The sequence below is a fragment of the Anguilla rostrata genome, chromosome 8 (genome assembly GCF_018555375.3).
Source record: "Anguilla rostrata isolate EN2019 chromosome 8, ASM1855537v3, whole genome shotgun sequence".
NCBI classification, from domain to species: Eukaryota; Metazoa; Chordata; class Actinopteri; order Anguilliformes; family Anguillidae; genus Anguilla; species Anguilla rostrata.
The window spans coordinates 54,158,974-54,184,430 of record NC_057940.1 but is presented as its reverse complement, the minus strand read 5'-3'; the positions used below and the strand labels follow the sequence as shown (position 1 = coordinate 54,184,430).

General features: G+C 45.8%; 2 protein-coding genes and 1 pseudogene across 22 annotated transcripts in view; 1 reads left to right on the top strand and 2 right to left on the bottom strand.

Annotated features, from left to right (window-relative positions):
* Positions 1-1,646: 1,646 nt before the first annotated feature.
* daxx (death-domain associated protein) lies at positions 1,647-11,176 on the bottom strand. Its single transcript, XM_064348921.1, has 11 exons — positions 11,007-11,176; positions 9,390-9,635; positions 7,766-8,161; positions 7,304-7,435; positions 6,747-6,863; positions 5,975-6,206; positions 5,390-5,559; positions 5,011-5,209; positions 4,057-4,561; positions 2,877-3,009; positions 1,647-2,694 (listed from the first exon to the last, which is right to left on the bottom strand). Exons 2-11 carry the CDS (start codon positions 9,588-9,590, stop codon positions 2,635-2,637), a joined length of 2,145 nt encoding a protein of 714 aa, XP_064204991.1. The 5' UTR covers positions 9,591-9,635; positions 11,007-11,176; the 3' UTR covers positions 1,647-2,634.
* Positions 11,177-11,989: 813 nt separating this feature from the next.
* LOC135262096 (tapasin-like) lies at positions 11,990-19,720 on the bottom strand (annotated as a pseudogene).
* LOC135262093 (BOLA class I histocompatibility antigen, alpha chain BL3-7-like) overlaps positions 19,347-25,457 on the top strand; it is a 95,884-nt gene continuing 89,773 nt past the window's right edge. For 9 of the 21 annotated variants that reach the window (XR_010332104.1, XR_010332102.1, XR_010332101.1 and 6 more), the window contains exon 1: positions 22,156-22,312. Coding sequence is in view for 15 of the 21 variants with exons in the window: in XM_064348926.1 (XP_064204996.1) it covers positions 22,255-22,312 (58 nt within the window). In the remaining 6 variants the exon portion in view is untranslated. Of the gene's footprint in view, positions 19,354-22,153; positions 22,313-25,457 lie in introns of those variants that run through there. The other 12 variants (XR_010332105.1, XR_010332103.1, XM_064348924.1 and 9 more) reach the window with 3 other exon arrangements.

Here is a 25,457-nt window from a genome sequence, read left to right as displayed (position 1 = left end):
TGAAGCTCCGGGCTTGTCCTGCGCCACAGGGTTCGCGTTGCCGGGGACAACCAACGAGCCCCGCGTAGTCACCCCCAGTTAGCGCTCTCGCCCGCGACCTGCGGCGATCAGAGCGGCCCTCGCTTCCGCGCCGGACGCCGACCGCCATCGATCACAGTCGCACCCGGCACGCCGGCCACAGACACCTACACACAGGCGCGCCGACCTGTCGCCATGGTTACGCCGTGCCGGGTTCCCATGGTAACCCACCGTCGCCATGGAGACGGTGCCACTCTCCGTCATTTTCTCTTTTTCTCCAACATCCCCCCCCCCCAACATCGTTTACTGAAGCATCAGGATATGAGAGGGCCAATGTGGTAGGTGGGGGGGGGGAGGGTCTATATTTTGTGTGGGGGCAGCTCTCACTCTCTCTCTCACACACACACACACACACAATTTGCCCATGTGTCACTGGCATAATCATAACCACTCAACGTGCAATTGCAAGCCTCCTTAAGTTATCTACACCCATTATAAATACGCTTCCACTAAAATGGCCAAATTCCTACATTGGCTCTCTGTGAGCGTTATGTACACTGTCTGACCCTCATGCCACCCCCCCCCCCCCACCAGTTAAGGCTGTGTACCCATTCCCTCCCGCTCAACCTCCACTAAAGAGCAGTGAGCTCAGTGGCACAAAATGGCCTACAAAAAGACGTCATCGCTCTAACACTATATATATTCTCTACACTCTGTTATATACACTCTGATGCAGAATCCGTCAATTAATCACACTAGTTTAAAAATAAATCACATCAAGCAACACGTGACGGAAGTGGTCTCAGCAGAAAAGTCCCTGCATAGACTGGCTGTTCGTGGGTTTGACAGGCTAAAATGTTGGAAATGCAGCATGCTTTTGCAAAATCTGTGTTACACTGATGACGTCTTTTTGTAGGCCAACCCAGACTTTCCTTCCGTCATGGGTTCCCTAGCATATTTCCAATGCTTTTTTCCCACGGGAATCGCTTTTTCATCCAAAACATAAAATTAGTCTGGCTAAGAGGGTTTCACGTTTTGTTCTGCGAGATAAGTCACACCCAGTAATATGCCAACCGCGAAGTTAGAAGCCGTTAGGTGCTTTTAAAAAGTAAGTTGCTATATTGATGTTACAACAACGGTCGCATTTCTGGCAACCGCCGCTCAAGTTTCCATATTAGCCCGCCAGCACGCAACAGCGGTTGTAGTTTCAACATAGCAACTTGGTTTTTTAAACCACATAACAGCTTCGAAATCCACCATACATCAACTGATGTAATTTATATCGTAGAACAAAACGTAAAAGTCTCTTATGGCTTACTGTCAACCACAGACACGGTTTTCGGCAGCAAACAAAATCCCTGCGGTAAAAAAAGCATTGGAAATCGGAAGAGGGAACCCATGGCTCAAAATCGCGTACTTACTTCCGGGTTTTAGGACTACAAACTAACATCAATTACTCTTATGTGCCGTCCAGTGAACGTTTCTCACCGACCAACAGCAGAAAACGACACGGTGGTGCCCTCTGCTGGTGGATATGGCAGGTACATGAGATCATGACACGTGCATGAAGGCAGGCCGGGGCCAATTATGATGTTTGGCTCGCCGCACAAGAAGAGTCAGAATCGGCAGATGTTCAAAATTTTTAATTTTTTTTTACATTCAATTCACAACGCCCCCCCCCCAACCCTGCTCACTGCTCCCTCTACTTGCACTTCTGTGTGTGCTTTGTTTTAATATTTAACCCACCCCTTTCCCTGCCCTGCCCATTCCAGAACAAAGTCTCCCCCAGTGAAAAAAATCAGGGATTGCCGCTTCCCCACCTGAGTCATCTCCTAATTTCAAAATGGCAGCGTCGAAGGAGAAGGGAGTTAGTTCCTGTCGCTCCCCCAAAACCAAAAAAAAAGAAGAAAAAAAAAGCTGATGCCAGCTTGGCTTGCCTTATGAGCCCCGGGGGGCTGGCAAAGAGGACCCACGCTGCCCGAGGGCGAGCGGCTGCACGGAGAAGCCCGGCTAGCGCCCGCGGTCGCTTCCGTGTCACCGTGGAAACCGCAACGCTCAGCTCACCTCCGCCTGGATCGAGAAAGCGTGGGTAAGGGGGGGGTCAGACGTACCGCCCGAAAAACGGTTGTAAGGCATGGGGGGTGGGGGGTGGGTCTGGCATCAACAGGCGACCACAAGCCTTCGCACGTCGTCAGGTCACCAATCCAGGTCAGGTTTCGAAAAAAGCAAAAAAGAAAACACAAAAAAAAAGGACCCTGCTTTGCCCCAGCCGACCTCTCGGAAAGCATAAGAAGCCACATAATACCGTTTCGTACAAAAAAGACATTTTAAAAGAGGAACATAAAATACAAGTAAGAAAGCTATATCACAAAGTGACGTAAATCGAGCTAAAATGTACAACAGAACTGTACGACGAGAGAGTTCTCCTGGCCCCCAGCGTCGAGGCCTCAGATGTTCCGCGTTTCCACGGTCGCGGCCCCGCCCCCTTCAGCTTCAACGTATCGGACCCGCCCACACGGCGGTCGGTCCCTGCGGACAGCGAATCGGAGAAGACTGGGGAAGGAAGGGGGAGCACCAGTGTTTGAGGAGCAAGTGTTCAATTCCTGGGGTCAGAGGTCAGTCTGAGTCCGAGAGGATGATCACTTCGTCGGGGTCACACTGGGTTGACACGTTGACCTGAAATAGAGAGAGAGAAATGGGGCGGGGCTCGATCAGTACAGGACTGCTGGACGCTACCGTCAAAACGCTGCCAAAATGTGTTCAGTTCAACTTACACTCGTCATTTATAGAATTCACACACGCGTGCACACAAACTAACACACACATGCTCGCACGCACGCACGCACACACACACACACCTTCTTCTTCTTTGGGGGCGGGGTGCACTCGGAGCTGCTGACGGGCTCCTGGGTTGGGGAGTCAGCTTGGGTGGAGTCAGCCTGCAGGGGGCTGCTGGTGACCACGCCCATATCCAGCGTTATGTCACTGTCACTGTTTGGGGGGGGGGGGGGGGGGGGCATACAGAACAAGATCAGGTCAAAACCTAGTATATGGCTGGACCTAACACACTTCATCCGGCCGACCAACGGTGTAACTTCATAACTCGTCCGACCAATGGTGTAACTTCATCACTCAGTCACTCAGTCACAGACATTCGCGTTTGTCGGGCTGGCCCTGCTGTTGCGGTCCAGCCAAAAATGACATTTTATAACCAAACTCTTGAGCTGAAACTGCAAAGATTTAAACAAATGTATGCAATGAGCAGAAAAAGTCAGAAAAATTTGAAGTACGTGAAATTAGAAAAATTATAAATAAAAGGACTTAGGTAGTAATTTGGCCAACTCACCCATCACTGTGTTTTTGAGGACTGACTTGGCTTTCTTACCCATCGCTGTGTTTGTGAGGACTGCGACCTGGCCTCCTTACCCATCGCTGTGTTTGTGAGGACTGTGACTTGGCCTCCTTACCCATCGCTGTGTTTGTGAGGACTGTGACTTGGCCTCCTTACCCATCGCTGTGTTTGTGAGGACTGTGACTTGGCCTCCTTACCCATCGCTGCGTTTGTGAGGACTGTGACTTGGCTTTCTTACCCATCACTGTGTTTGTGAGGACCGTGACTTGGCCTCCTTACCCATCGCAGTGTTTGTGAGGACTGTGACTTGGCCTCCTTACCCATCGCTGTGTTTGTGAGGACTGTGATTGGCCTCCTTACCCATCGCTGTATTTGTGAGGACCGTGATTGGCCTCCTTACCCATCGCTGTGTTTGTGAGGACCGTGATTGGCCTCCTTACCCATCGCTGTGTTTGTGAGGACTGTGATTGGACTCCTTACCCATCGCTGTGTTTGTGAGGACTGTGACTTGGCCTCCTTACCCATCGCTGTGTTTGTGAGGACTGTGACTTGGCCTCCTTACCCATCGCTGTGTTTGTGACGGCCGTTGACCGTGGCCTCCTTACCCATCGCTGTGTTTGTGAGGACTGTGACTTGGCCTCCTTACCCATCGCTGTATTTGTGAGGACCGTGATTGGCCTACTTACCCATCGCTGTGTTTGTGACGGCCGTTGACCGTGGCCACTGCGCTGGCTTCACTCGTCCTCCTCCTTTTCTTAGAGTCGGGCGTGACTTCCGTCACCACAGGGCTGGGCGGGGCTGGACTGCCAATGGATTCCTGGGGCTCGGAGGCGGGGGGCGAGCAGGCTCGATCGGACGAATCAAGAGCTGGCGACTCCGTCGCCGAACGCGCATCCTCGTTGGCGTTTCGCAGAACGGCTGGGGTGTGATTGGGGGAAACAGGTTCACCCGCCGCGAGGCCGGCATCTGGAGATGTCGGGGCTCCTGATTGGCTGGGGCTGGACGAGAGGGTGGGGCCTCCCTTCTTGTCTGCGGCGGCCTCTCCTCGGCTGCTGCTCGCCGATTGGCTGCCCTCGTCCCCGTTCTCCTCCACCCCTATAGGAGCCTCCTGGTCCGAGCTGGGGGACAGGGCCGACTCGAGGTCTTCCTCCTCGCTCGCGTTAGCCTCCTCTTCCTCATCCTCTTCATCATCTGAAGAGTCAGACATCTGTTAAGTTCACTAATCACCATCGACCAATAGTATGAATGTATCCGCAGTATCGTGAGGATAGGGGCCGGAGTTACAGAGACTACAAAGCGGGAGGGGTCAAGATACTTGTTGGCCTGAGGACAAACCTGGGTCAAGTACAAATGATAAACACTCTCAGCTCTTTAGATACCTCTGGTAGATCTGAAAAAGCTCCTGCAGATTGAGCCCTGTGGAGTTTTCGGCTAAACATGTTTGTGGACTAAAACATACAAAATAAAACTATAGGAGAATTTAGTCATGAATATCCAGTTTAAAAAATAACTTTTTCACCTTAAAAGGAAAACATGCTCTGCCCTCTCACCCTCCCCCCTCACTCTTCTCTCTTTCTCCGGCTACCTCTTTCTCACCTTGCTATCTTATGTGATTGGCTGGCCTGCAGCCCCTCTCTCACCTGCTCCTGCTTGTGATTGGCTGGCTTGTAGCTCCTCCTCAATGTCTGGGTCTGAGGAGACCTCATCCTCTTCATCTCCCTCCTCCTCATCCTCGCTGTCACCACCCTCCTCCTCCTCCTCCTCCACCTCCTTCTCTGCCACCTCCTTCTCCTCCTCCTGCTGATTTTTCATCTCTTCGTCCTTCTGAGCAGCGAGCGCCTTCGCGGGAAGAGGGGGCAGGAAAAACATCAACCAGCCAATAGAAACAGCAGGCCGCCCCCTTGCGTTGTCAGTTCCCCGATCATCGCGGCCAATAGGAACAAAGTATTCAGTTGACCCACCCGCTCATGCAGAAGACAATTCATAAACACGGCTAAACTCTCCGAATTTGTTCTCTACCTCTTTCTTGGTTTTCTCCCTCTCCAACCTCTTCTTCCTTTCCTCCTCCTCTGTGTCGTCCTGCTTCATGGCGTACTTGTTGATGACCTGATCCAGGCTGGTCAGGGCCAGCTCCCTATTGGAGCGCAGCTTGCGGGCCAAGGCGGGGTCAGTGAGGGCGGGGTCGCTGGCTGGGGGCACGGCAGACAGAGAAACGTCTTCATCATCATCATCATTATTATTATTCAGGCAGAAGGGCCCAGAGGATTAAGTATCTGAGTCATGAGAAGTATGGACTGTGAGGCTTCAGGTTCACATACAGAGCATGAATATGAATATTAATATAATCTGACCTGGCTTGTAGCAGTCTATGAGCTGTTGTGTATGAATATGAATGTAAATATGATCTGACCTGCCTTGTAGCAGTCGGTGAGGTGTCCTATATGAATATGGATATGAATATGAATATGGTCTGACCTGGCTTGTGCCAGTCTGTGAGTTGTCCTGTATGAATATGAATATGAAATGGTCTGCCCTGGCCTGTAGCAGTCGGTGAGGTGTCCTATGTGATTATGGATATGGATATGGATATGGACATGGTCTGACCTGGCCTGTAGCAGTCGGTGAGGTGCGAGCCGAAGTTGTACACCATGTCCAGGTGGCGGCGCTCCTGCAGCTGGTTGCCGGTCTCGCGGAAGGCGTCCTGGGCGATCTGGGCCAGCTGCTTGCGGGACAGCGTCAGGGCGTAGCGCTCGTTGGCGCGCTGCACCACCGCCAGGATGTCCGAGTAGTCCGGCGGGTTCATCCGGGCCTCGGGCCCGTTTATGAAACGCTCCACCTGATTGGAGGACAGGGGGGAGGAGGAGGAGTCTGGTTTGATCGCTGGACCACGGGACTGATCGCTCGGGTCTAAAAATCACCCCCCCCCCCAAACCACACTCTCTTGAGTCAGTATGTGAATCAGTGAGTCAGTATGCGAAACAGTCAGCCAGTATGTGATTCAGTGAGTCAGTATGCAAAAGTCAGTCAGTATATGAAACAGTCAGCCAATATGTGAATCAGTGAGTCAGTATGCAAATCAGTGAGTCAGTATGTGAATCAGTGAGTCAGTAGCTGAATCAGTGAGTCAGCATGTGTGTCAGTCACCCAATATGTGAATCAGTGAGTCAATAGCTGAATCAGTGAGTCAGCATGTGTATCAGTCACCCAATATGTGAATCAGTGAGTCAGTATGCAAATCAGTGAGTCAGTATGTGAATCAGTGAGTCAGTAGCTGAATCATTAAGGCAAGTGAGTGAGGAGGTGGTTCAGCGAATCGGTAAGAATCACTGAGTCAGCGGGAGAGCATGCGAGTGAGTGAGTGAGTCCGTTCAGTCACCTTCCGGTTGATCTCGGGGTAGCGCGTCCCGCTGTAGGGCACCCTCTGCTCGATCACTCTCCCCGTCAGCGTGCTGCACCCCTTCAGCTCACACAGCTTATCATAGATCTTCATCATCTTCATCATCATAATCAGCAGAGACAGAGAGAGACAGAGAGAGAGAGAGAGAGAGAGAGAGAGAGAGAGAGAGACAGAGAGACAGAGAGAGAGAGATGGGATCACAACACTGATATCACAAACAGGACGAACGCACACACAGAGAGGTTCACCCCAAACACACCGCGCTTCACCCCAAACACACCGCGCTTCACTCTACAGGACCTCCGGCCCTCACCGATACATTAACGTGAACTGCCACACGTCTTTCTCCTCTCCCAAGTCTTCCCTCTTTCCCTTTCTTCTTTTCTCCATCTTTTCCCCATCCTCTCCACACTCTCTCCAACCACGACTCCACCCTCTCGCCACCCTAGCTCCACCCCCTCTCTACCTCACTCCAGCATCTCTCCAAACCCGACACAACCCTAGCTCCACCCCCTCCCCACCCTCTCCTCACGGACCTTGCGTTTCAGTTTGTGCTCCTGGATGTATCCGGAGTCTTCCTGCATCATGTCCTCCAGACTGAGGTCTTTCTCCTGCAGCCTGTGGATCTCCTCATAATACACCTTCAACAGGTTCTCCAGGTACGCAATCTACCGCAGGGTGGAAAGAATGAGGGAGAGAGGGGGAGGGGGGGGAAGAGAGAGAGAGGCAGAGGGGGGAGAGGGGGGAGGAGAGAGAGGAGAAGAGGAGAGAAGAGAAAGAGGAAGTGAAACTCAACATTAAAAGACAATGCTATACACACATGCGCACACATGCAAATACTCACACACACGCTTACACTCCCAAACACACAGACAGGCTTTCACACACGTGCAAGCACACGCATGCATGCACACAATCACACAAACACACTCTTACATACCCCCACACAAACACTCTTACATACCCACACGCACACACACCCTATAACACACACACACCTGTCTCCTGGAGGCCTTGGCGACCTTCTTCTCCTCCCCCTGCCCGGAGGTGGAAGGGGGCTCCTGGTCGGCTTCGGCGTCCGCAGGGCCCTGAGCCGCCTGGTTGCCGGGCGACGGCGGCGGCGGTAGCGGTGAGGGCGGCGGCCGCTCCTGGACAGGCAGCGGCACCGTGGCCTGCCTCCTCCTCGCGGAGTGCTGCTTCAGCACGGTGCACAGCTCGTTGATGAAGACGAAGGTCTTGGCACGGCTGGCCTGGGCGCGCGTCAGGCAGCGGCCCAGCGTGTTCCGGAACTCCACCGAGCTCAGGAACTCCGGCGACGCCTTCGCGTGCTTGGCCCGCAGGAAGGTCATGACCTCGGGGCAGTCCTGCGTGTGTCCGGCACAGTGCTCCAAAAACTGGGCGGGAACGAGGGGGGGAGAAAGGAGAGAGAGAGGGACGGAAAAGTGAGAAACGCAGCCAGTGTTTTTAACCCTGTAAAGACTGATTATGTGATTAGAACGTTCTTCAACTGAATGTTCTAATGCTGATGTCACAATCACTGCCGGTAACTGAAAGACACAGAGCTCTGGAACAGCGACTTAGTATTTTGACAATTACATTCCAAAAATAGTAAGCCACATTCAGTACCACCATGCGGACTCAATGCTTTGACTGTGCAGGAGAGGCCTGCTGGCGCTATAATGAGTTTATACCAGCATATCACAAATTCTACTCTTAAAGTCAACTCACCGTGGATTCCATTTTTTGCCAAGCGTAAATCACAGAAAAATTGCCAAAGCAGCTTTTTTTTTTTTTGCATTTTATACTGCAAAAGATGTTTCAACACCGTTGCAGGCCTGTCTACACACAATAACCCTAACAGGCTAAACACGGTCATGAAGAAGTACAGTCAGTGGGGCCTCTAGTGGCGCAGTCCATAGAGCGCTTTCCACATGCTCATTGCGAGCCGCGACGTCGGCGGTTCGAGTCCGACCGCCGAACTTTGTCGCATGTCTCTCCCTCTCTCTCCTCCTAGTTCTTCCCGCCTCTCTACACTATCCTGTCTAATAAAGCTGAAAAAAGCCCCAAAAATTATTTTTAAAAAAGGAGTACAGTCAGAAGGATTCAACAGTGTGGGGCAATCCCATGAAAGTCAGGCTTCGCAATCTCTGTAATTCGTCAGCAGCAATGCTCTGTCCATCACTGACATGTATGAACCAATCAAGACTGGGCTCTTGACGACAAAACACTATTACTGGCTCAAATCCGTTCAGTCGTTGATAAACAATCAATGCCCCACCCGATTTTGGGGATCCTGAAGCCAAACCTACGGAATCCCTGGGTTTGCGTCCCAATAGTCAAAAAATGTATCCCCCTTTCCTTCACTACCATCTTGTCTCCTCCATGCCCCGGAAACCCATCTTTGTGTCCTCCCTTCCTCCCTCCCTCCCTTCAGTGTCCCAGTATTGGAGGAGACGAGCAAAGCCCACAGAACCTTACTGGAGAAGCGACTTCAAACTCGTCTCCTCCCCTCCTTTCCTCCACACACTTCCGGGCAGGAGACGAGTGGTAGCGGGGGAGTGGTGGAAAGGAGGAGAGGAGAGAAAAGCAACGGGACGCATCCCGCACCACCCCTTCTCTCACCTCCGCAAAAAGCCTCTGGTTTTCCAGGAGCAGGATGTGAGACTCCTTCTTGTTGGAGGCGAAAGGCGATTGGGTGATGTGCGTAGGGGCGGGCATCGAGGCCTCCTGGGTTTCCTTCGCGGTCGGCTTACTGGAAGAGGAAGTGGAGGAGCAGGGCTGAGGGTCATCCTCCTCATCGTCCAGGATCACGATACTGTCCATTGCCCCTGTGAAAACGGCCAATCCAATCGGAAGGCCTAGATTTCACTGAGAGAGAGAGAGATGTTTTGAGCGTTGACATGCAGCAGTGTACCTATGCCGAATCTCCGAGTGGATTTACAATAAATCAGTGAGCTTAATAACACGGACAGGACACACGCACAGGACACACGCACTTGAACATACTTTGTAGTCTGCAACCCTTATAAGTAATTAACGTCTCATAAACGTAGTACACATGAACTGATCTTTACACGAGGACTCTCGTAGTATTCCCTGAGGCTGCTACATTAGACTAGTCTATGAACCATAAACGTGCAAGAGCTAACTTCCGCAATATCGCTGTTCAGTTTTGATTAAAAGGTTAACCTCCAGCTGCATCCATAGCCTCAAATACGATGAAGCACGTCGCCGGGAAAAGTTCTTTTGCGCAGAACTCATCATCAAAACTCAAAATACATCAACAGGAAAGTAGTCTTTCAACCACCGACTCAGCTGAGGAGTGTCAATGTCAACCACCAGTTCCGGTCAACTTCAGATGTCGTGTGTTTGCGCAAGCTATGCTATTCGTAAATATCCGCTTGTACGGCGCAGTATGAATATTAGAATATTTACTTGAGACCGAAGTGATCACTGTCGTTTGCCAACGCTTAACAGCAACCATCGAGAGTAATTAAACCTAGTTCTGCCGACCGTAAACAGTGGCTGTCGGTGGCACAGGAAAGCGACTTAGCGGCAGGAGCAGACATGAAAATCGTCAACTACATCACAACAAACTTTCAACGTAGCTGCTAATGTACCTTCACACGAACTAGGCTAATATTGAAACTTAAGCTACAATCAAGTAACTGAAATCGAAACCACCATTTTAGAGACGTCGTTAGCTAAATGACTAGTCGTAACCAGCTTTAAAATCAACTAAACAAAGAGGAACTTTTGAAAAAGAGTGAACATGACCACGAACAGCTTATTAGAACATATCAATACACTAAACCGATGACAAGACCTGGTCAACAACAAAAAAATCTGAGTAATCTGAATTCAGCAAGGTGTATACAGACAGTGCTCTCCCATGCTGGTTAGCTTAAGGAGCCAACTAAAGACGTGATTGAACTACAGAAGTCTAACTCGCTATCTAACCGTATAACTAGATGTAACCTATTGTCGGTAAGCTAGAAACTTAACTCGCTAGCTATCGAGGCTTACTGGCACAAGTCGAAAATGTGTGTTCAGCGGGAAACAACGTTGCTAGCTTTCCTAGCTACTTAGAGATCCTGGCTTGTTAACGAACAGTAGAAACGCTCTACTGCGTAAAACCATTATTGTGGTTTATAGTGGTGCGCGTTCAGTTTCGATAGTAGGCACACATAGCTGCTAAGTTATAAATGCAAAAAAATACAAATTCAGAAGACAACTTACCCGCTCGAGTCCAGAATTCAGCCTCTGAGCTTTTTGGCTCTGCAACAACTTCGACGTCGATTCGTTGCTACTCAGTAAACGCATCGCTCATTGGTTGTCCAGGTAGTTCTTCTTCTGTGGTGTTGCCGTTTACTCAACGAACTACTGCGTGTTGACCATCATTGGCTGGCTGGCTTCGTTTCACAACAAAGGAAGACCTGTAACTAACCAATAGCGAAATTGTGCAGAGTAAAATTAAGGCAAGAATTACTGCAGGCTTTTGGTCTTCAATAAAACCCCTACATTTCAAATAGTGGAAATAATTACGGAGAAGAACGTTGGCTTTAATTTTCAATTGATACACGTCTCGTTGGCTTGTTGTTGTAACTACTGTTGGAAGGGATACGAATTCACAGCCGATAGCTTGCCTGCAAACGCACGTATGTTTCCCCCAATACCATGATATAATAAAGTGTCTACAATTTTAGAAGCGAGTGGTTGTGCTACGTTTCAACATTCGTATTCCCGACGCTCTCCGATCGGCATGCTTGTCCTTAATCTTTGGCTGTTAACTTCGTATGTCAGTAAATTCGTTTTAATTTTATTTTTAAAATAGAAAATCTCTTGCCATAAAGTGATTACGATTAGACGATTCCTTTTGATGAATCTGCATGTATGATTAACAATATCTTCGACAACAAATTAACTTTTGTTTTTGTGTTGTTGTTTTTTTTGTTTGATTGTTTGTTTGTAAATGCTCGATATGTCCAAAGTTAATTTTTGAAATTTATTGAACTTTCTAAACTCGAGTTAATTTCAATCCTTACCCAGTGCCATTAATTGGCCTACTTTACTCGACTGTTTCGCACTTGGCTGTAGAAGCAGCTGCAGTTTGCTCAGGTAATCCACGACGAAGCCTGCCGTAGCATACTGCTCTTACCGCTGCATATGATGACATTCCGAAATCCTCTTTTGAAAATCGCCTTTCTGCGTGTCACTCATGATTCGCCATTTTTAACAAGTTTTATTTTCATCCAGAATCAACAGATCAGTTACCAGCCTTAACCTCAGTGTCAGCAGTAAAAAAAATTAATTTAAAAAACTGTTAAATATCAATAAACAGAATCCAGAAGGGATTGCATTTTATCAATTTAAGATAAAAAAATATCATGCAAACATTCTAGCAAAATAACATGTACACCCTTTTTAGAAATCCATTTACAACTCTTCAGGACATATATTTACAAAGAACAAACAAATTGATGACACAGGCTAGTAATCAGAATTCATACAACTGAGTACAATGAAACATCACAAGGTGAAATATTCAGACAATGTTTCCTGCAAAAGTAAAACCATGTTTTTATCAATATAATACAAAATTCAGTGGCACCCACCTACTGTAAACTAGTCCAATTTACAAATGATCTAAACCGTGTGTGCCTAAATTGATTCTTTATGTACTTAGTTAAAATTGGGCAATGGTTAAAAATGAAAAATTTGATATGCAAATTTAAAGCACATTGAAATTATACATACATATAATTAAGAAATAAAATTTGACTTGTGGATATTAGCACAGATGCGTTTGTCATAAATGTGAGCAACTGGAAGTCCTCAAGGAAAGGTCAGTCACATCTTTCTTCATATCTGTACAACAAACACTGTTGGCGCAAAAGTAGTGAATTATCTCATGCACTTCTAACTAGTGCTATTGGTTATGACACATAATTTGCACTCATATCCCAGTAGGCATTCATTGGTGTATTCACGTTCAAACATCAATATAAATATTGACTGTTTGTGTTAAGATTTAGATCATGACAAGGTAAGAACAATATTTTATAACAAAATAATATAACACTCAGTAGTGCCAAATCTATTTCAATGAAACATGCTCTTTTAATTGTACATGGCATCATTTATAGAATTCAATACGGAAACTTGGCTGGCACATTGCCTCCCTCTAGTGGTAGTAATCTGTAACACATCTCAAAATGGCCGATCGTTTCGTTCTTTATAACCCTTATTTAATAATAATAATACATTTTATTTGTAAAGCACCTTTCCCATAGTCAAATCATGGACACGACCCAAATAAAAAGAAACAGTCAGGCACACCTTTGCATTGTAAAAAAATAAATAAATAATATCTCAACCAAAAGCACATTTGACACAAACACTGTATGTCCATGAGCTCATTCAGAATAAAAAAGCACAAATTAAAATTAAATTAGCAAACGTCAGCAAAATATCATAAATAAATTAAAAATATATAACGCAGAGGCAAACATATTTTTTTTCTTCAGTGTCATAAAGATACAAATAGAAAACACCCACCGTACAATCCTGAGCCTTTTCGGTATTTTACTTCTCTTTCTAGAAAAGAAACAAGGGATGGGATCAGCATTCTGCACACAGAGCACAAACTGAACAATTTAACGCTTTAAGGTGCAAGATCACAAATACGTGATCAGAATGTTCTTGCCTGAACATTCTAATGCTGATGTCACAATCACTACTGGTGATGGAAAGCAATGGAGTTCTAGAACACAGACTTAAGAATTTTGAAACAACAAAAAAAAAACATTCCAAAAGACTTACGGGGAATAAAGAAAGGGGGGAAAAGAGAGAGGGAGGAAGAAATTAAGAGGGATAAATAAGGTGAAAAAGAGGAAGCTGCCAGAAAACTGAGGAGGATGAAGGGAGGACAACCAAAAGAAAGGATGAGGAAAAGCCAACAGAAAATGAGGAAAAAAGGAATGCTTTGAAAACACGGGAGAGGGGAGCAATAATTATCCCCCCAAAAAACTGCACAAACAGCAGCACCTAATGCAGGTAAATACAAACTGAGATATCACCAGTAAGAAGAAACACATATCTGTGTCAGTGTAGCAAAATTGTTAGGGAGGTGGGTTCCCTCGGCGGGTCACCACTATCTTTGAACAACCTGAGTTGCTTCAGTGAACATCCAGCTGTATAAATGGATTGCATGTAAAGAAGTAAGCTGTGTAACTGGCTCTCTATCTACTAAATGCCTGCAATGTAATGCAACTTACTTTGGCCTCTGGGTCTCTACCAGCAAACCCTATGGGAAAGCAAACGAGAGGTCAAGCATTAAAGTTATTGATACAAACCACATTCTGTATGAGTTCAAACCACATTCTGTACGAGTTCATACCACATTCTGTACGAGTTCATACCACACTGTATGAGTTCAAACCACATTCTGTACAAGTCATCTATGCACCCTAACTCTCACTGCAAAAGCCATCTTGGGCTACGATGAAAGACGTAGTCACATCATTTTTCTTAAATTGAAAGTGCTCATTAAGCCAAAAGATAAAAATGTATACTAACCATTTTGCAAATTTATTAAATTCATAAAAAATAATACATTTTTACTGTAAATTCACTTTTCGCTGGCAGCGCACTCCTCTCTGAGTGCTTAAAATGTGAACTGCCATAAAATTCTAACAAATCATTTTGGTCCCCAGATGACCAATCCCAAATCTTCCTGTAGTTGGGCAGTCTGAGAACTTTCAGAATAAAATCACAACTGAATAAAACAGACCTAGTATCACCGTATTGGTTCTCACTGGTTCCGTATGCGTAATATAACAGATCTGGAGCTAAGTACTGAATTTACTGGATCCTATTACTGGTTCTGTTGGTGCAGAGTGGGTGGATGGAGTTACCAGACATGCCCAGGGTCCAAGTGGCGATCCTGATCAGTCCGTACAGCCCAAGGGCCACTGCAACCATGGCAATAGAGTCCTCTACAGTGGGGCCTCGGGCCCCTGAACGAGAGAGAGAGAAAGAGATAGAGTGAGAGAGAGAGAGAGAGAGAGAAAGAGAGAAAGAGAGAAAGCGAGCGATAGACAGAAAGTGGGGAGAGAGAGAGAGACAGAGAGAGTGAGAGAGAGAGAGAGAGAGAGAGAGAGTGGGGTGTGAGACAGAGAGAGAGAGAGAGACAGAGAGTGGGGTGTGAGAGAGAGAGAGAGAGAGAGAGAGACAAAGAGTGGGGAGTGAGAGAGAGAGAGAGAGAGAGAGGTTTACCGCTTTAAAACATTAACATTTAATGCCTCACCACATTAATAATATACCTGAAATTATATTTAATTAGCTTTCAATTTTTCAACAACAAAGGTACGAACAAATATGAACATAATTCTTTTTGTGGGTACTCTGATTATGCAACATGCCTACAGCAGTCAGGGTATGAGTGCGTAGCATCATCAAGATGCAGTTTTTTCATTGGCTGCAGTGCAGTCTGACAGACAGGTGTGTGGCCACGCCCACCTATTACGCTGAGTGGCACGCGGGCCCGCCTGGCGCCCCCAGAGTGAAGCCCCACGCAGACGACCTCGCCGCCACCCGCCAGGTCTTCCCCGCCCCTCCCCACCTCCAGCCAGGAGCTCTGGGTGAAGGTCCCGTCCCAGGCTTGCTTGTGCCCGGACACCCTCCCCGCCCCTAGGGGGCGCACCGCTCCGTCTGCGTCCGCAAACTCCCAGCGCAGCTCCAGAGGGAGGGGGGTGAAGCCGGATGCCTGGCACTGCAGAGACAGGGACTGGCCGGGGAGCAGCACCTGGGGGGTCGGGGGGCTGATGGAGAGGGAGGGGGGCTCTGAGAGAGGAGAGGTGAAATCAAGGGTGTGGGGGGAGGGGGGACAAGGGACGGGGTTAATAGTGTGCTGGAGGAAACAGTTACACTGCATAAGGCCATAAGGAACATACCCTAGGTAAGTACACAATCGACAACACCTGGCCAATGCACTGCAAAAGCACGGCCCAGTCGCACATACTCAATGTGCGTTCTTAAGTCCCTGCGGAGCTAATAAACCTGAGGCCACAAGGGGGCGCTCCAGGACGACTGTGATAAAAATGAGCGGAAGACAGCGCAAATTGAAGAAGGCAGCTTCATCCTGTTGTTGCCTGCTATGGCGCCCCCTTGCTATGACGCTTGACACCGCAGCTTGCTCTTACGTTGTGTTAAGAATTTCGGGTGACGCATTTTAGAATGCGTAGCTCAAACCGTTACTTACGTACGTATGCTTCGGGCCTAAAACGGTGGCATTGCTGAGAGAGCCAGAGTGCGCACTGGTTTTTATTTTCGCCTTAAAAATGTGCAATTAATTCTCACCCAAGAAGTCCTTAAATTGATTGGTTGAGCACTGAATAATAACGAAAGCCCGAACGCCCTAAGGCTCTCAAGGACCGGGGTTCACCTGAAACACAGAATGACTGCTCAGCCATTTCCGCGCTTCCTAGCCTCAAGCTCCCACAGTCCACTGCAATGACTTTGTCTATGACGTCTATGGCATTGTTGGTGAAATGCTTGCTGGGAACTGTAGTGCAGCGACAAAATCCGAAGACCAGTCTTGCAGGGCACGGTTGAATGTTAAAAAGGCATGCTGTATAACTCAGTGGTTACAAGTGCGCTAAAAGCAAGTGACAGTAAGGACTGAACTAAGCAGTGTGAAATTCTCCTTTAAATGTCTGTACACAGCAAGCGTCTTACGCACCTTCAATCTCCAGGTTGACGGACACCTGTGACAGAAGGTACGGCAGGTAGACGGAACAGATGTAGGTCCCAGAGTGCCTGACTTGAGCTTCCTGCAGGATGAGTGATGCGTTTCCTGTTTGGTGCAGGGCGGCGATGTCCAGCTCCGCCCCTTCCTCCGCAGTCTGAGCCAAGCGGTCGTTCTTGCCGTCGTAGGCCAGCACCAAGTGCCCCTCGCCCCGGAACTGATACCGCCACTCCACCGAAAACCCCACGGCGGAGAGCGGGGACGAGGGCTCGGTCCAGAACCCGCAGTCCAGAACCACCGGAGCCCCCAGTCTGACGCGGACCGAGACTGTTCTACTGTACACACTGACGATCACTGAGGGAGAGGATTCATTATTATTATTATTATTATTATTATTATTATTATTATTAATAATAATAATAATACTAGTTTAACATGTGTAACACCAAATGTGACTAAAACATTCATTACCGCTTGGCTTGTTGGTTTTCGTTGTAGCTCTCATCACGCTGGAAAGAGCCAGCTGTCCGTCAAGGCCCTGCGCGGAGACTGAGAGCCAATCAGCTTGCAGGTAGATGGGACTGTGGGCGGACTCGGTCAGCGGAGCTGCCCATTGGACCATAGCAGGCTGAGGCAGAAATGGATTTATTTCACACTGCGGCTTCCTGACAGAGCCCTCTGGTGGACGAAGAGAGGAACTGCAAAGAGAAGCCCCTGGATCTGAGAAACGAGGGTGAAAAGTATAAAAGACCGCACTAACGCATACATCGCACATTGAACCAGCCGATCTCTTGTTCGAAGCGCTGCACGGCTACTGACCGGTGACGTAGTAGATCCGCGCGGAGTCGATGTCTGCTGGGGGATTCTTCGTTGTCCTGGTTCCAGTGTTGTCCGGGTCGGTTCCGACGTAAAGCAGGGACTTGGCTCATGGCAGCTGGAAACCCGCCTCCTCGACCCGACTTCTCCTGAACGAACCAGCACTCCAGAACCGGACATGTTGCCCCGTACGCTGAAAGACAGTGATGAACGGGCAGGTTAAAGTTTGCACGGAAGGATTAAATATAGGCTACTACTGTATATAAACGCTACATGGCCAAATGTATATGGACACCCCTTCTAATTAGTGGGTTTGGCTACTTCAGCCACACCCACTGCTAACAGGGGCATAAAATCAAGCATACAGCCCTGTCATTGGATGCCACTTTTAACAAACCGAGGATCACCACGCACAATGCCAAGCATCGGCTGGACTCTGAAGCAGTGACAACGCGTTCTCTGGAGTGATGAATCACGCTTCACTAACTGGCAGCCTGTCGGACAAATCTGTGTTTGGCGAATGCCAGGAGAATACCTTGCTGGAGGAGGAATAATAGTCTGGGGCTGTTTTTCATGCTTTGGGCTGGGCCACTTAGTTCCAGTGAATGGAAGTCTTAATGCTACAGCATACAATGACACTATAGGGAAATGGAGGCAGCAGTTTGGGGAAGGCCCTTTCCTGTTTCAGCATGACAATGTCCCCATGCACAAAGCGAGGTCCATAAAGGTGTGGAAGACCTTGGCTGGCCTGCACACAGCCCTGGTCTCAACTCGGAAGAACACGTCTGGGATGAACTGGAATGCTGAATGTGAGCCAGTGCCTTGTCGCCCAACATCAGTACCCAACCTCACTAATGATCCTCTGGCTGTATGGAAGTGGATCCCCGTAGCCATTTTCCAAAATCTAGTGGAAAGCCTTCCCAGAAGAGTGGAGGCTGTTATAGCAGCAAAGGGGGGGACAAACTCCATGTTAATGTCTGTGGATTTTGGAATGAGATGTTCAACAAGCACATATGGATGTGATGTTTGGGTGTCCACTTACTTTTGGCCATGTAGTGTACGTGTATATATATACTACATTGCCAAAGTATAAACTTTTTTTTCAGTTCCAACCTATAATAACACAGTTTTACATTAAAAATAATCTTATACATGACTTTCCTCCAAATAGCCTGCTTTGGCTTCATTTACAATTAAATGAATTATTGTAAGTCTATCCAATTATTTTGGAAAGTGGGGGTGAAGGGGTGGGAGGGAGGTGGAGGGAAAATTAAATCGAGTGAAATCTTATGTCATTTAAGTTTTTTTTTTTGTAACCCCAGGTAGATTAATATCTTTAGCCTGTAGTGCAAGTAAAATAAGCACTAAAGTTGCAAGAATTATGGCAAAGAAGGAGAGTTAGGCTTAGATGTGACTGTAGGTAGAAACAGAAAAAAATGTTTATACTTTGGTTTGTTATTCAATAAATGTGCATATATTAACTGAATTATTCTCTACCTAAGATCTTTATTAAAATTTTGAAGAAGAAAAAAACCCACAAATGGCCTAATACTTTCGGTCTGTAGTGTTTGTGTGTGTGTGTGTGTGTGTGTGTGTGCGTGTGTGTGACAGGTCCGTGTAATCTGATAACATGTCTGTACCGAGATTAATTATCAATAGACGATTTCACAATTATCATATCAACATAAAAATTGAGAGCAATGTTTGGGGAATTCGAAGAGAGATTGAGCATTTATAAAACGTAACGGAAACGCTCGCGTTCCAGCACAGAAAGTCCGGTACTTTTTCTGAGCTCTGTCTCCTCCCCCGCCAACCCTCTCTCTCTCACACACACATACGAACACACACACAATATACTAAATACACTTTAATTTACAAATGTATGCTATGAATCTACGTACGTAGACATAGTAACATTTTGTATGTCTACGTGACATAAATGTCCACAGTGTGATTACAATTAGATGAAAACGGTTAACCTAATAGTAACTGCACTGATGCCAAGTTCGCCGGCTTCCGCTTGTAACATAATTCATAACCCAGCAGTGCAGTAGCCTACCAAAAACATTAAGTGCTTTATCGCGGTTGACATATCTCATGTTCACCGAGATGGTCAACATCATCCAAACAGCACCAAAACAGGAAAAAGCACACGGTGCATGCTAGTTAATTGCGTGCGTTCTTACCTTGCATAGCACAAGCAAAAGCAATCAAGGACAGTTTGTAGATCGTCGCGATATCCGTCATAATTGTCAGCGAGTGTAACTTCTATTTAACTAAAATAAGAGTTCGGTATTACCCAAGCGGTGGCTCGGGAGCTTGTGTATGTGTAAAACTCCTGTTGTCAGGTTTTCATCTTTCTATACTTTCAGTTTGAAGACTCCAATGAGCATGCGCGTATGGTCTAAATGTTGAACATTTTTACGGGGCAACAAATAGGCTTTAGGTATGGATAGAATGGTAGAATTGACGCAGCAATGCCACTGAACGCATTAATGACCATTTCGGAAAAATGAGGCTGGGATTATTACACGTCATGAAATTAATGCATTTTGTACACTACGTAGAATTATATTCTGGATGTCGACTATATCTTGTTTTCCAGTACCATTGTCATATTCTGGATTATCACTTTAATCTTTTTCGAACTAAATGGTAACAGCGTTAAGGCTTTCGGGGTTAGTTTAACGGAAATCATTTATTCAGCTTTAACGGATATTTTCTAACAGAAGTCGGCGCTACAATACCGCCGCCTGAGTATGGTACCTTGCACCCGTAGAGGGCGATCTAGGATAATCCATCGCTCAATTGTGTATCGGTTAAACCACGTGATTTCTCGGAAACAGAACTCAAAGCGGTATTTGAAGAGAAGCCAGACGGGATATTTTGGCAAGGGAATCAGGAGAGCATGGGGCGTTACAAATCTTGGTCGTCTACCATGCAAAATGTGCTCCAACCTGATTTATTTTATTTAAGAATACAGGGACACCTAATGAGAACAGGCCATAAGGCTGTATGGCTGCAGATACAATTCATAGGATTTGTGGCTCTATTTATACTTTTTATATGGATTAGGCCGGGGAGTAATAATAATAATAATAATAATAATGATAGTTATAAACATTATTTGCATAGCACTTTTCAAAAACAAAAACAAAGGCTAAAACAATAAAAGCAACTTTGTAAAAATGTGTTTTAAGAAGAGATTTAAAACGAGGCACTGACTCAGTGAGCCCGATCTCCTTGAGCAGGGCATTCCAAAGTCTAGGAGTATCATCATCACAAAACTTTGTGGACCACCCAAATCGCACAGAAATAACCATGGTTTTATTTTTATCATCACAATACAAGAATAAAATAAAAATAAAACCATAAGTGGTAATTCAGGCACACTGGAGATTAAAAAAAAGACACAGCATTACAAGCGAATGACACTCTTCCAAACCACCCATGTATAGAAGATCTTATAGAAGATTTTATTAAATAATTTAGAGAGAGGGTGCCAGACTCCAGTCATTGAATGGTGCGGTTTCTGCCAGTTTTCAGCACATTTTGACACCAAAGTTCTTAAGTCATTGATTGGCTGAAGAGTCCATGCACCTCGTTCAATGCTGATTGTAAGAGAACCACAATAACCAGCAGACTCTCTGGTCCTCCAGGACTGGAGTTAAACCTGTAGACACTGTGGCCCTCCAGGACTGGAGTTAAACCTGTAGGCACCTTGGCCATCCAGGACGGGAGTTAAACCTGCAGACACCGCAGCTCTCCAGGACTGGAGTTAAACCCGCAGACACCGCAACCCTCCAGGACTGAAGTTAAACCTGCAGACACCGCGACCCTCCAGGACTGGAGTTAAACCTGTAGGCACCTTGGCCCTCCAGGACTGGAGTTGCTTAAGAGTAAATTTGTTCCTTTTAGAGAGTTGGAGGTGTACCCATTTATTTTTGCAGGGGTGTGAGTGTGTGTCTCTGTCCATAGAATTGGACACAGTGCATTGGGTGTGTGTACCATGTGCTTAAGGAGAAGCTCTGCTGTTCATCTTACCCACATTATGGTTCCTCTGACTGCATGTCTGTGTGACCCTGAATGTCAGTCCACTGGACTCCATGTGTGACTCAGCAGAATAACAGAACAAGCCCAGGTAATGTGCATGCATAAAAATGGCTGTAATTCTTACATGCATCACCCATACACAGTCAAATGTCCAGTTTCAATTCAACTCTAACAGATAACATTTGCTAACCAAATGCTATCTGTTTGAGTTGAATTGACACTGTTAGAGTTTAATTAACACAGGACATTTTACTGTGTGTGGATGTAAATACCCTCAGATTAAAGCTTACAGTCTGCGCTTTAGCCCCCTGTTCATCGTTTCATATTAATTCCAGTGCTCTGGAGTACAGAGCCGAAACAACAGTACTTGCGTCACTACACAATACTTACACACCGCACCGTATGTAGAGTAGAACCCCCTTTAGCCTCCAGAACAGCCTTAAATCTTCACTGTGTCTGCTGCATGCTATTTATATTCAGTTGCAGCCACATAATTAACTATCTGGAGGAGCTGATTGTTTGGGTTAACGAGCAGGTATAGCCCACCTAATAAAGTAGCCTATATCATTAATATTATTATTGGTGTAAAGCTGTGTATTAGCAGTCTATTCACGTGGCTGCCTCGTGAGCGCCTTCAAACCACTCGAACTTTATATCAGTTTCGGTGCAGAACCTATTTTCATAAAGTTGCCCCAGAGTTTAGTGATGCTTCGTCTCTGCGTGTTTACTATTGGCTAAGCGCTACCCATTTACCAACCTGTCTATTTCCTGGTATTCTCATTTCTCGAACGACTCAACGAAGTCGCGGAAGACTTAAATAACCAGAAATTTCATGTTTTACGGAATAATCTACTGAACGTCTTCCTCGGAATGAGTTTCCTCGCTCTTTTTTGGGCCTTCTTGGGTGGCATTTACACGGCAAATGCGGGTAAGTTAAACTGAATTATACGTAGCCTATGTTACAAATAAATGCAGGTTATTGTTTGACGTCAACGTATGAAATCGGAAAATTGTCGTATTTTCTATTTGAGTTTTAACTGTATTTACACAAATGGGATAACAAAAAATTGAATATAGTTTAAGCGAAAGTTGTTGGTTTAAAAAAAATTGTTCTCGTGTTTAATTACTTTTTTTCGCCTTTTTTTAATGCGCCCAAAACTACAGTTGCGTTCAGGGTGTATTACATTACAGGACGTATACGCGAGGCCTGTCTCGAACATGCAGGGGGGTGGGACATTGCCTGAAAAACAAGGCTGCTGATTGGTTGGACGCAGATCATGTACGCCAGTGGTGTCAAAACTTTTTACAGTCTCTGTGTCAAACTCGTGCCATGGAGGGCCGTGTGTATGCAGGTTTTCATTCCAACCAATTAATGCTGCCTTAATTGAGTCCAATTACTCATTCAGCCATATGCGTTTAACTGCATTGAAGCACAGAATATAAGAAATATTTTATTTAGACAATGCGGGTCACCATAGACGTCGGGTCACCATTGTGCACAAACCTGCATCCCTTATTCAGCAAATAATTTAACTAATTATATAATCAAGATCTGAGGCTGGAATGAAAACCTGCATACACACGGCCCTCCATGGCACGAGTTTGACACCACTGATGTACGCAGATTCAGGTCTTCCGCTATCTTGCCTCCAGAAGTGAGGTGACAATGTAGGATCCTGAGACATGAGCATATTGTTCATATTCTTGCAGCATTTTAAAAAGGTGGAACTTTCGATGACTTTGTGGCAGACGATGATTTTTATTTTTTAATGGATTTTATGAGGTGCCGAATGTCAAGAAAAACACATTTTCCTGTGCTTTTTTCCTCAGACTTAAACCAAATATGACATTTACCTCAAGATTATTATTATTATTATTATTATTATCATTATTATTATTATTATTATTATTATGTGAACACATTGGTAATAAAGAAATCAAACAGTTTCAACTGAAATTTGCCCAGCTGTTACACACCAGTTGACTGGTGTTGACACCAGTTATGAGGAGATCTGAGGAGTGAAAGCGGCTCTCTTACTGAGAATCCTCCCTACATGAGTGATCGTGCCTAAGATCATTTTCAGGCCAATTAAATTGACAGGACTGGATTCATATTAGCAGTGACAGTAAATACATTTCTGAACAAGAATCTGGCAAAATGGCAACAGCACAGCACACCGAATGCATACACATTTTTACAACCATTTAGGATGTCGTTGTCATTCTGAATGTAAAATGTTCAGAATGTGGGATTAGAGTGAAACAAAGATCCTGTGAGCTAATTTAAAAGTGAGGAAGATAACTAGCTAGTCTATTGGTCATTAATTCAAGAATGTGAGAGCAAGCACAGACACATTCATTATGTTGTTTAATCCATCAAACTCACTCTCTGAATAAACATCAAATCTTCTTCAGAGCCTGTGCAAAAGAAAGCACTGTATAGATCAGGCGTAGTCATGTATTATTATATTCTTTTTTTAAGAATATTATAATATTTGCATTTTTATCAGAATATGGTCAGTGTAATCATTACTAATCAATAATTCCCAATAAAATGATCTTTTAATCTGTGAGAAAAAGAGCTCACTTGCATCAAAACCCCACAGATTAAAATTCAAAACAATACTGTATTCTGTATAATGCTGGCGTTTGCTTTATTTTTTAATAATATTTTTGTCACTTTTAATCATGTTAATTATTTTGCCTGCTAGAATTACAGCTGTGTGGTAGCAACAGTAAAAAAAAATGAAAAACAGCTCTCTGATAAAAGGCATCGATAAAGTTTCTAGAACATGTTTTAACATGCTCATTTGGCTGCAATAGCACTATGTGTGCAAATCCTCCTGATTTATTTGTTGGTTGTTTACTTGTGTGCCTTACGATTGGCTTCAACAAGCAATGATCAGAGCTTGTTTGAGGATTGGTTGCAGAAGGTTTTGACCGATGGGGATAATCAGTAATTGTGGGACTATAGGCAGGAATATTAAGAAGGAGAAGATGAGGAAGGATTGTGTGACTGTGACGTAAAGGTATGGCGAATGTCCTGCCAAGCCATTACATGGCAGGTGGTATACATGGTGACTACAGATCACTAAGAGCCATACTGTAGGCAAAAGTAAAGTAACATAAAAATGTAGAACCGGGGTGGGCATCCCTGGTTTTCCCAACCTGTAGTGGCAGTGTAGTACAATGAGTAAGGAGCTGGTCTTGTTAACCTAAAGGTCACAGGTTCGATTCTTGGGTAGGACACTGCTGCTGTACCCTTGAGCGAGGTACTTAACCTGAATTGCTTCAGTATATATCCAGCTGTATGCAATGAAAATGCAGTGTAAAAAGTTGTGTAAGTCACTCTGGAGAGGAGGGTCTGCTAAATTCCTGTAATGTGATGTAATGTGTAATGTAACTACATAACTTGGTTGGTTTTAAATAATCAGCTTTTAGTGAATGCAGGTGACCATGTGCTGGAGGCAAGCCGCATTTCACCATTCAGAACATATTCCAGCTCAAACTTTTATTTTATCATCCATCAAACTTGTGCTGTCAACCTCAGATGGAACAAAAACCAAGACTCAGGGTTGCCTAACCCTGACATAGTCTGTAGTTATAGATAAGCCAATATAAAGTAAAATCAAATTTGCCTAAATATAAGGCTAAGGAGGGCGGCACGGTGGTGCAGTGGGAAGCAAGAAGGTTATGGATTCGAATCTCGGCTTGGGGCCTTTCTGTGTGAAGTTTGCATGTTCTCCCCGTATCCGCGTGGGTTTCCTCTGGGTACTCCGGTTTCCTCCCACAGTCCAGAGACATGCAGATAGGCCAATTGGAGACTCTAAATTGCCCGTAGGTATGAGTGCGAGAGAACAGCGAGTGAATGGTGTGTGTGCCCTGCGATAGATTGGAAGCCTGTCCAGGGTGTATTTCTGACTCTCGCCCAATGCATGCTGGGATAGGCTCCAACCCTGCGACCCTGACCAGGATAAGTGGGTATAGATAATGGATGGATGGATGGATGGATAAGGCTAAGGATATTGATATTCGTTTACAAGTCACTGAATAAAACGGCAGTTTATTGCACG